The 12,009-nt window shown below is 43.4% G+C and overlaps 1 protein-coding gene across 1 annotated transcript in view; it reads left to right on the forward strand.

Moving 5' to 3' along the window:
* Positions 1 to 602: 602 nt before the first annotated feature.
* The window catches only part of LOC309558390 (uromodulin-like), a gene marked incomplete at both ends in the record, with an annotated part of 77,776 nt that continues 66,369 nt past the window's right edge, over positions 603 to 12,009 (forward strand). The window contains 2 exons of the mRNA XM_082261465.1: positions 603 to 666; positions 8,328 to 8,351. Of these exons, the coding sequence (XP_082117591.1) occupies positions 603 to 666; positions 8,328 to 8,351 (88 nt within the window). The remainder of the gene's footprint in view (positions 667 to 8,327; positions 8,352 to 12,009) is intronic.

Here is a 12,009-nt window from a genome sequence, read left to right on the forward strand (position 1 = left end):
ACTCAATAAAATTAATATTTGCAAGACATAATCACAAAAAAAAAAAAAAGCCTTGCATGTCCTTAAAAAACAATATATGTATTCCTTTTGTTATCAGTGTAAGTAATGTCAAAGTTATTGCAGAAAAAAAAAACAGGTCCATAGTGGAAATATAAAACTGCCCCGGGGGGAGTGATAAAGGGGTCACAGAGGTGAACAATAAGAACATATTGATTTTCTGTTCATGTTCTGTATGCACATATAGAAAATAATAAAAAGAAAAAACTCAGCTTACACCTATTCTTAAATTCATGAAAAGCACAACAATAGTTTCTAACAATGAAGACAAAGCTACACAACACTGAATTACTTGGAGTATTTAACATATTTGTCCCAAGGTTTGGAGGAGCATTTAAGAACTTTGTAGAACAATGCCTTGGACATTGTCAATGACATTTTTGCGTGTGGGAAAAAATGCGTGAAAAAAGAGAATTTTGGTTTTATCCTCTTGTGGAGAAACAGTATAAAAGGAAGGCAGAAAAGTGGACCTCAGATTTGTGAAGAGAACGTTGTTGGGAGAAGTTGGTGTTGATGAAAGATCGATACAGAAAGAAGAATTCACAATGAGAAGCTGGATGTCTCTCCTCTTCCTCCTGGTCCTGCTGGGAGCTCCTCATGGGACGGCTGGTGAGTAGATTTAGGTCAACTGATGTTGTTAGACCTGGGTGGGAGGGTTGGGGGGGATCTATGGTATAGTGACTGATGAGGGAGAGCAGACACCATATGGAGGACCTAAATCCGTTCCTCAATAAAACATCTACAGACCCAGCGAAGGAGGTGTAGATGTTTTACTTAGAATGTGTGAAAGGTGCATCACTATTCCCCTTTATATATCATTGGTCAGGTTCCCAGGAAACTTGTAATATAACAATATGTATGAAATCACATAAATCTGCCAGGGTAAACAACAGGTTGTGAAAGAGAAACACACAAAACCCCAAACATGAGTTAAATATATAATAATAGTAAAAGATAAAGTCTGAGCATGTAGGTCCCTGATAGCTCATAGTTGGTGACTGAGGACGAAGAGAATGCAAATCTATAAAATTCCTTCTTCAGATCTGTGTATAGAAAGGAGAATAATGGAGCTCAAGTCCATAATAGGTGTAGTATTACCGGCCTTAAATGAACTGCAATGCCTTGAAAATACCATGGTCCAGAGACAGCTAAAAAAAGGTCTTCAATATTGTGAATGGAGGAGAATTATAAGATGCAAACTATAAAAAGAGAGCGAAGGTGTGTAAATGAATAGAAAACGGGCTAAAAGTCCATATTCAGAGATTAGTGATTAATGATTTATACTTAGAATGGTCTGCGGATATTTCTGTGGTAGAGTTAGTGGTGTACCCCAAGATTTAGTGGTATTAGTAAGGTACACCCAGGCTTAGTGTAAGTGGTGTACCCCAAGGTTCAGTGTTAGTGGTGTACCCCAAGGTTCAGTGTTAGTGCTGCACCCCAAGGTTTAGTGTTAGTGGTGTACTCCAAGGTTCAGTGTTAGTGGTGTACCCCAAGGTTCAGTGTTAGTGGTGTACCCCAATATTTAGTGTTAGTGGTGTACTCCAAGGTTTAGTGTTAGTGGTGTACCCCTAGGTTTAGTGCAATTGGTGTACCCCAAGGTTAAGTGTTAGTGATGCACACCATCTTTAGTATTATTAGTGGTGTACCCCAATGCTCAGTGTTGATGGTGTACCCCAAGGTTCAGTGTTATTAGTGGCATACCCCAAGGTTCAGTGTTAGTAGTGTACCCCAAGGTTCAGTGTTAGTGGTATACCCCAAGGTTCAGTGTTAGTAGTAATTTACCCCAATGTTCAGTGTAAGTGGTGTACCCTAAGGTTCAGTGTTATTACTGGTGTACCCCAAGGTTCATTGTTATTAGTTTTGGTACACCAATGTTCAGTGCTATTAGTGGTGTACCCCAAGGTTCAATGTTATTAGTGATGTACCCAAGGTTCAATTTTATTAGTGGTGTACCCCAATGCTCAGTGTTATTAGTAGTGTACTCCGAGATTCAGTATTGGTGGTGTGCCCCAATGTTCAGTGTTAGCGATGTATCCAAAGGTTCAGTATTGGTGGTGTACCCCAAAGATCAGTGCTAGTGGTGCACCCCAATGTTCAGTGTTGGTGGTGTACTCCAATGTTCAGTGTTATTAGTGGTGTACCCCAGGGTTCAGTGTTAATTGTGTATCCCGATGTTCAGGGTTACTAGTGATGTACCCCAAGGTTTAGCATTATTATTGGTGTACCCCAATGTTCAGTGTTAGTGGTGCACCCCGAGCTTTAGTATTATTAGTGGTGTACCCCAATGTTCAGTGTTGGTGGTGTACCTCAAGGTTCAGTATTATTGGTGGCATATCCCAATGTTTAGTGTTAGTAGTGTACCCTAAGGTTCAGTGTTATTAGTAATGTACCCCAAGGTTCAGTGTAAGTGGTGTACCCCAAGGTTCAGTGTTATTAGTTTCAGTACACCAATGTTCAGTGTCTTTAGTCTTGTAGAGTGGGAGAATTATTGTTTATTCTCTGGAGTGAATCCCCTTTTTAATACATGCTAATATTCTGTTGGGTTTGCTTGCAGCGGCTTGGCATTAGTAGGACCTCCAGGTACTTTTCCATCTTAGATTCCCCCAAAGGCTCTCCCCCTAGTGAGTAACTTGCATTCGTATTTCTGGCACCCAAATGCATTACCTTACATTTTTCAACATTAAACCTCATTTGCCATTTACCATGTAGCTGCTCATCCCATTATTTTGTTCACGTCTTCTTGTAAGGTTTCCACATCCTGCATGGAAGTTATTGCCGTGCTTAATTTAGTATCATCCGCAAATACGGAGATTGAGCTGTTTATCCCATCCTCTAGGTCAGTGGTCCTCAACCCTGGTCCTCAGGTCCCACCAACAGGCCAGGTTTGCAAGGCAACTGAAATCCATCCCAGGTGATATAATTTGCTGCTCAGCGATTGCAGTACTCTAGTTTGCATCTCCCCAAGGTAATACTTAAAATCTGGCCTGTTAGTGGGCCCTGAGGACCGGAGTTGAGGACCACTGCTCTAGGTCGTTTATGAATAAATTAAATAAGATTGGTCCCAGGACAGATCCTTGGGGAACCCTACTTTCCACACCAGACCATTTTGAGTACTCCCCATTTATCACCACCCGTTGGACTCGCCCCTGCAGCTAGCTTTTATTCCAGGTACTCACCCTATGGTCCATACCTGTGTACCTTAGTTTGTACAGTAAGCATTTGTGGGGAACTGTATCAAATGCCTTTGCAAAGTGCAGATACACCACATCCACAGGCCTTCCTTTATCTAGATGGCAGCTCACTTCTTCATAGTAGGTTAATAGATTGGTCTGGCAAGAATGATTTTTCATGAATCCATGCTGATTACTACTAATGACACTGTTTTCATTACTAAAGTCTTGTATATAGTCCCTTATTATCCCCTCTAATATCTTACAGACTACTGTCTAAATGGCCTGTAGTTCCCCCGGAATATGTCTCAAACCGTTTTTAAATATTGGTACCACATTGGCTTTTTTCCAATCAGCTGGTACCATTCATGTCAGTAGACTAATCATAAAAAGTAGGAACAATGGTCTGGCTATCACCTGGCTGAGTTCTTTAGGGACCCTCGGGTGTAAGCCATCTGGTCCCAGTGACTTATGTCACTTTTTATGTTAAGTTTTTCAAGTCTAGTTCTGAGTCTGTCTTCTGTTAATCATGAGGGGGCTTCCTGTGATGTGTAATTAACTTTAACATTACAAGCTGGGTTACTGTAGCCCCCCAATTCTCTTTTGAATCCTTTGTGTTCTTTATGGGGCCAATGTGTTCTGGCCTCACTTTCTTACTATTTATATACTTAAAGAATTTCTTGGGTTTTTTTTTTTTTTTTACTCTCTTCTGCTATGTGCCTTTCATGTTCTATTTTAGCTGCCTTGATTTCTCCTTTACATTTCTTATTGCATTCTTTGTAATGTTGGAATGCTGCCAATGACCCCTCAGCCTTGTATTTTTTTAAGGCATTTGCTTTAGTTTTTATATGCATTTTTACATTGGAGTTTAGCCACCCAGCGTTTATTTGAGCTCTTTTAAACTTCTTCCCCATTGGAATGCACTGGACAATACCTTTTTTTAGAATGTTTTTAAAACACTCCCATTTTTCCTCCATGTTCTTTGTTCCTAGGATTTTATCCCATTTTATTTTGTCTAGCAAAGAGCACAGTTTTGGGAAGTTTGCTCTTTTGAAATTCAGTGTCCTTGTATTACTCTATGATTTATACGGAAACTAAATAACCTATGGTCCCTGTTCCCTAAGTTGCCCCATATTTCTACATCCGTGATCAGGTCTGTATTGTTAATAATCAGTAGATCTAGTACTGCATTGTTTCTCGTTGGTGCGTTCACCATCTAACCCATTAAACTGTTCTGCAAAACATTTGGGGAATGGTGAGCCTTAGATGAATGTGCGGTTCTTTCTGCCCAGTCTATAACTGGATAATTAAAATCCCCCATTATAATGACATTTCCCATCCTTTCTGCCATTCCAATCTGTGAAAGGAGATCCGCTTCCCCCTCCTCCCTCTGGTTGGGGGGCCCATAGCATATGCCCAATATTACCTTCCCTATAGTACCTTCCCTTTGAAGCTTTACCATTTGGGATTCTACCTCCTCCTTAGCTCTATTCGTGATATCGTCCCCCCATATTCACTTGCATATTGTTCTTGATATACAGGCATACCCTTACACTTTTTTACTCTCTCTATCTCTGCAATAAAGGGAATACCCTTAAATGGTTGCCAGCCAATCATGAGAGCTGTCAAACCAAGAAATTCCCACAAAATCGAAATCTTCCTCATACATTAGCAGCTCCAGTTCTCCCATCTTGTTGACCAGACTTCTAGCATTGGTATACAAACCTCGTAATTTTGTCTGGTTGCATACTATACCCTTATTAGGTGTTATGAGGCTGCACTTTTGATTTGTCAGCCCACCTACCTTGGGTTTTGGATTTCTGGTCACCCTACCGGTAATGCCCCCAATAATGCTCACTGAACCTTGCTCCCCGCTGGCTAATTCTACATCTGGACCACCTTCCCATCACCTAGTTTAAAAGAACCTTTAACTTTGCGTCCATCTTCTCTCCCAGTATGGCTGCACCCTCCCCATTTAGGTGCAGTCCATCCCTTCTAAAGAGTCGGTAGCCGACTGAGAAGCAGCCCAGTTCTCCAGGAACCGAACCCCTTCTTACTGCACCAGTACCCCAGCCACTTGTTAACTTCCCTAATCTCCCGATGCCTCTTTTCTGAGAATACTACCTTGGAGGTCCTACTCCTTAATTTAGCTCCTAAGTCCCTGAAATCGTTTTGTAGGACTCTGCATCTCCCTCTAACTCTGTCATCTGTACCCACATGTACCGTGACAGCTAGGTCCTCCCCAGCCCCACCCAATAATCTGTCCACCAGATCCGTGATGTCCCAAACCCGAGGCCCGGTAAACAACAAACAGTTTGGCGCTTACGGTCTTTTTGACAGATTGCTCTCTCTGTCTTTCTAATAACTGAGTCCTCTACCACCAGAACCTGCCTTTCCTTACCCTTAGCCTCCCTCCTGCCCTCACTGGAGGAGTTCTTCCCCTGGCAGCTAGGGGCGTCGCTCTGCTCCAGCAATGCTGGTTCCTGAATGGTTTCCCCAACATCACACAACAGGGCTTATTTATTGGGATGTTTCAGCCCTGGACCGACCTCCTTGGCTCTTTCCCCTCTACCCTTCTTAAATGTCACCCAACTACTCTGCTCTGGTGCCTTCACCCTTGTCTTTCCATCCGGGTACGTTCCCAGCTCTCCTTCAGTATGGAGATTCTTCTCAGTGTTGCCAGCTGCTTACCTAGATTCAGGACCTGAGCTTCCTAGGGAAGCAACGTGCTTACATTTTGTGGAGCTGTATTCACCCTCGATCGCATGATCGAGGAATGCATACATGCCACAAGATGTACACTGAGTCACATCTCCACACCTGCCGAGCATCGTACCCACGAATCTAATCTAATGGGGATTGGAACTCTAACTCTGTCCGATTAGCTGTTTACTAACTTCCCGACTAACTTCTAATTTCTCAGCACACAGTTTCTCCTCAGTCACATGCAGTATTCAACACTACACAGTCACTCCACTCAGGTACTCGCAACAAGGTTCAGTGTTAGTAGTGTACCCCGAGGTTCAGTGTTAGTAGTGTACCCCAAGGTTCAGTGTTAGTAGTGTACCCCAAGGTTCAGCGTTAGTAGTGTACCCCAAGGTTCAGTGTTAGTGGTGTACCCGAGGTTCAGTGTTAGTAGTGTACCCCAAGGTTCAGTGTTAGTAGTGTACCCCAAGGTTCAGTGTTAGTAGTGTACCCCAAGGTTCAGTGTTAGTGGTGTACCCCAAGGTTCAGTGTTAGTAGTGTACCCCAAGGTTCAGCGTTAGTAGTGTACCCCAAGGTTCAGTGTTAGTAGTGTACCCCAAGGTTCAGCGTTAGTAGTGTACCCCAAGGTTCAGTGTTAGTGGTGTACCCGAGGTTCAGTGTTAGTAGTGTACCCCAAGGTTCAGTGTTAGTAATGTACCCCAAGGTTCAGTGTTAGTAGTGTACCCCAAGGTTCAGCGTTAGTGGTGTACCCCGAGGTTCAGTGTTAGTGGTGTACCCCAAGGTTCAGTGTTAGTGGTGTACCCCAAGGTTCAGTGTTAGTGGTGTACCCCAAGGTTCAGTGTTAGTAGTGTACCCCAAGGTTCAGTGCTAGTAGTGTACCCCAAGGTTCAGTGTTAGTGGTGTACCCCAAGGTTCAGTGTTAGTAGTGTACCCCAAGGTTCAGCGTTAGTAGTGTACCCCAAGGTTCAGTGTTAGTAGTGTACCCCAAGGTTCAGTGTTAGTAGTGTACCCCGAGGTTCAGTGTTAGTGGTGTACCCCAAGGTTCAGTGTTAGTAGTGTACCCCAAGGTTCAGTGTTAGTAGTGTACCCCAAGGTTCAGCGTTAGTAGTGTACCCCAAGGTTCAGTGTTAGTGGTGTATCCCGAGGTTCAGCGTTAGTAGTGTACCCCAAGGTTCAGCGTTAGTAGTGTACCCCAAGGTTCAGTGTTAGTAGTGTACCCTAAGGTTCAGTGTTAGTAGTGTACCCCAAGGTTCAGTGTTAGTAGTGTACCCCAAGGTTTAGCGTTAGTAGTGCCCCCAATGCAGAGATCAGCGTGCGTGCCCCCAATGTAGTGACCAGCATACATTCCCGCAATGCAGAGATCAGCGTGTGTGCCCCCTTACCTACCTGGAACAGCAGCGGCGGCGATCGGCTTCTCCTCAGTCCCCTGAACGGCGGCTTCTCCTCGGTCCCGGCGGTGCGTCTCCTCCAGTCCTTCCGCTCCTGCCTCCTCCTCGTCCAATGGCGCCTTGCGGCCAATCAGGAAGCGCGTATCGGACGCACTTCCTGATTGGCCAGGAGGAGGATCGGAGTGACAAAAGCAAATTTTCATTCGCTATTGTCACACAATGGATGGGCTCGGGACGCACTGCTCTGCGCCCCGGGTCCACATTTTGCATTGCCCTATCAGAGCCTCTGGCTCTAATCAGGTGATGCAAAAAAAAAATCCCCATTGAACTCCATGCGTCCGGCGCCCCTGCATGCAGATTAGGGGGCCGGACGCATGGATGGGGGGGCGGCGCCCCTGCACCCCTAACGAACCGGCCACCACTGCTTCCAGGTCATTATCACCTCTCTCAGAGATGACCGCACTCACCCTGATAACACCATCATCTTCTTTCCTATCCAGAAGGATGACGCCATCTTTTTTCAGCCATCCTCCAGGGTCACCATTTACTTCCAGGAATGAGATGATGGCTCAGAGATGACGCAATCATAAAAGTCCTGGTGCCTGTGCCGTTGTCAGCTGTGTACATAAATGTCTGGCACAGATCAGACCCCCTGCTTGCAGCCTTTTACCCTATGACTTGTTACAAAGTTACAATGCATAGTCTGATCACTGGGGGGAGGGGAGAATGAGGAAATGTTTCCTCCTGCCTGCAGCACATTGATGACATCATCTCAGCCTTGGCAAAGTCACTGTCAAGATCTCAAGAACACCTTTTTTAATGATAAAAGCTGGAGATATTGTAAAAAATGTTTCTGTATATTGTAACACATCAGGAATGGATCCATTACTGAAAACAGTTTAATTTTCCATATTTTGTTAGAAATGGTGGGGCAGATCCCATAATACATTTTTTTAATTCATTTTTTATAGTTTATAATCTCTTAATCTCTGTTTTCTTCTTTCAGAGTTCACCACCCCTGAGGAGCCCAGTAAGTTATAATTCTGTTTCTACTCTTTTATGTCAGAAATGAGGATTCTGTCAGGCTGGGGAGTTTGTTTCTGTAATGAAATGTGCTGTGCATGGGATAAAAATACATAAAAAAACCCCCACAAATATCAGGACTGTGCTACTCGCCTGGCTGTCATATTGATCCGCTTAGAGAAAGAAATTCATTTACAGTGATTGTAAACCTTTTTTTTTTAATAACAAACATGTTATACTTACCTGCCTTGTAAGGGTTTTGAAGCCCTGAACCTCCTCTTTTGGGTCACCCATTGGTCCCCACTTGTGGTTCAGTGTACGTGTTGTACCCCAAGATTCAGTGTTATTAGTGGTGTACCCCAAGGTTCAGTGTTATTAGTGGTGTACTCCAAGGTTCAGTGTTATTAGTGGTGTACTCCAAGGTTCAGTGTTATTAGTGGTGTACCCCAAGGTTCAGTGTTATTAGTGGTGTACCCCAAGGTTCAGTGTTATTAGTGGTGTACCCCAAGGTTCAGTGTTATTAGTGGTGTACCCCAGATTAAGTGTTATTAGGGGTGTACCCCAAGGTTCAGTGTTATTAGTGGTGTACCCCAAGGTTCGGTGTTATTAGTGGTGTACCCCAAGGTTCAGTGTTATTAGTGGTGTACTCCAAGGTTCGGTGTTATTAGTGGTGTACCCCAAGGTTCAGTGTTATTAGTGGTGTACTCCAAGGTTCAGTGTTATTAGTGGTGTACTCCAAGGTTCAGTGTTGTTAGCGGTGTACTCCAAGTTTCGGTGTTATTAGTGGTGTACCCCAAGGTTCAGTGTTGTTAGCGGTGTACTCCAAGTTTCGGTGTTATTAGTGGTGTACCCCAATATTCAGTGTTATTAGTGGTGTACCCCAAGATTCAGTGTTATTAGTGGTGTACTCCACTATTCAGTGTTATTAATGGTGTACCCCAAGATTCAGTGTTATTAGTGGTGTATCCCAAGATTCAGTGTTATTAGTGGTGTACCCCAAGGTTCAGTGTTATTAGTGGTGTACCCCAAGGTTCAGTGTTATTAGTGGTGTACCCCAAAGTTCAGTGTTATTAGGGGTGTACCCCAAGATTCAGTGTTATTAGTGGTGTACTCAAAGGTTCAGTGTTATTAGTGGTGTACTCCAAGGTTCGGTGTTATTAGTGGTGTACCCCAAGGTTCAGTGTTATTAGTGGTGTACACCAAGATTCAGTGTTATTAGTGGTGTACTCCAAGGTTCAGTGTTATTAGTGGTGTACCCCAAGGTTCAGTGTTGTTAGCGGTGTACTCCAAGTTTCGGTGTTATTAGTGGTGTACCCCAATATTCAGTGTTATTAGTGGTGTACCCCAAGATTCAGTGTTATTAGTGGTGTACTCCACTATTCAGTGTTATTAATGGTGTACCCCAAGATTCAGTGTTATTAGTGGTGTATCCCAAGATTCAGTGTTATTAGTGGTGTACCCCAAGGTTCAGTGTTATTAGTGGTGTACCCCAAGGTTCAGTGTTATTAGTGGTGTACCCCAAGGTTCAGTGTTATTAGTGGTATACCCCAAGGTTCAGTGTTATTAGTGGTGTACTCCAAGGTTCAGTGTTGTTAGCGGTGTACTCCAAGTTTCGGTGTTATTAGTGGCGTACCCCAATATTCAGTGTTATTAGTGGTGTACCCCAAGATTCAGTGTTATTAGTGGTGTACCCCAAGGTTCAGTGTTATTAGTGGTGTACCTCAAGATTCAGTATTATTAGTGGTGTACCCCAAGGTTCAGTGTTATTAGTGGTGTACCCCAAGATTCAATGTTATTAGTGGTGTACCCCAAGGTTCAGTGTTATTAGTAATGTACCCCCCAGTTTAGTGTTATTAGTGGTGTACCCCAAGATTCAATGCTATTAGTGGTGTTCCCCAAGATTCAGTGTTATTAGTGGTGTACCCCAAGGTTCAGTATTATTAGTGGTGTACCCCAAGGTTCAGTGTTATTAGTGGTGTACCCCAATGTTCAGTGTTATTAATGGTGTACTCCAAGGTTCAGTGTTATTAGTGGTGTACCCCAAGGTTCAGTATTATTAGTGGTGTACCCCAAGGTTCAGTGTTATTAGTGGTGTACCCCAAGGTTCAGTGTTATTAGTGGTGTACCCCAAGGTTCAGTGTTATTAGTGGTGTACCCCAAGATTCAGTGTTATTAGTGGTGTACTCAAAGGTTCAGTGTTATTAGTGGTGTACCCCAAGGTTTGCTGTTATTAGTGGTGTACCCCAAGGTTCAGTGTTATTAGTGGTGTACCCCAAGGTTCAGTGTTATTAGTGGTATACCCCAAGGTTCAGTGTTATTAGTGGTGTACTCCAAGGTTCAGTGTTGTTAGCGGTGTACTCCAAGTTTCGGTGTTATTAGTGGCGTACCCCAATATTCAGTGTTATTAGTGGTGTACCCCAAGATTCAGTGTTATTAGTGGTGTACCCCAAGGTTCAGTGTTATTAGTGGTGTACCTCAAGATTCAGTGTTATTAGTGGTGTACCCCAAGGTTCAGTGTTATTAGTGGTGTACCCCAAGATTCAATGTTATTAGTGGTGTACCCCAAGGTTCAGTGTTATTAGTAATGTACCCCCCAGTTTAGTGTTATTAGTGGTGTACCCCAAGATTCAATGCTATTAGTGGTGTTCCCCAAGATTCAGTGTTATTAGTGGTGTACCCCAAGGTTCAGTATTATTAGTGGTGTACCCCAAGGTTCAGTATTATTAGTGGTGTACCCCAAGGTTCAGTGTTATTAGTGGTGTACCCCAATGTTCAGTGTTATTAGTGGTGTACCCCAAGGTTAAGTGTTATTAGTGGTGTACCCCAAGGTTCAGTGTTATTAGTGGTGTACCCCAAGGTTCAGTGTTATTAGTGGTGTACCCCAAGATTCAGTGTTATTAGTGGTGTACTCAAAGGTTCAGTGTTATTAGTGGTGTACCCCAAGGTTTGGTGTTATAAGTGGTGTACCCCAAGGTTCAGTGTTATTAGTGGTGTACTCCAAGATTCAGTGTTATTAGTGGTGTACTCCAAGGTTCAGTGTTATTAGTGGTGTACCCCAAGGTTCAGTGTTATTAGTGGTGTACTCCAAGATTCAGTGTTATTAGTGGTGTACTCCAAGGTTCAGTGTTATTAGTGGTGTACCCCAAGGTTCAGTGTTATTAGTGGTGTACCCCAAGATTCAGTGTTATTAGTGGTGTACTCCAAGGTTCAGTGTTATTAGTGGTGTACTCCAAGGTTCAGTGTTATTAGTGGTGTACCCCAAAATTCAGTGTTATTAGTGGTGTACCCCAAGATTCAGTGTTATTGGTGGTGTACCCCAAGATTCAGTGTTATTAGTGGTGTACCCCAAGGTTCAGTGTTATTAGTGGTGTACCCCAAGATTCAGTGTTATTAGTGGTGTACCCCAATATTCAGTGTTATTAATGGTGTACCCCAAGATTCAGTGTTATTAGTGGTGTACCCCAAGATTCAGTGTTATTAGTGGTGTACCTCAAGGTTCAGTGTTATTAGTGGTGTACCCCAAGGTTCAATGGTATTAGTGGTGTACCCCAAGATTCAGTGTTATTAGTGGTGTACCTCAAGGTTCAGTGTTATTAGTGGTGTACCCCAAGGTTCAATGTTATTAGTGGCGTACCCCAAGGTTCAGTGTTATTAGTGGTGTACCC

This window comes from Pelophylax lessonae, assembly GCF_965119305.1.
Source record: "Pelophylax lessonae genome assembly, chromosome: 6".
Lineage (NCBI taxonomy): Eukaryota > Metazoa > Chordata > Amphibia > Anura > Ranidae > Pelophylax > Pelophylax lessonae.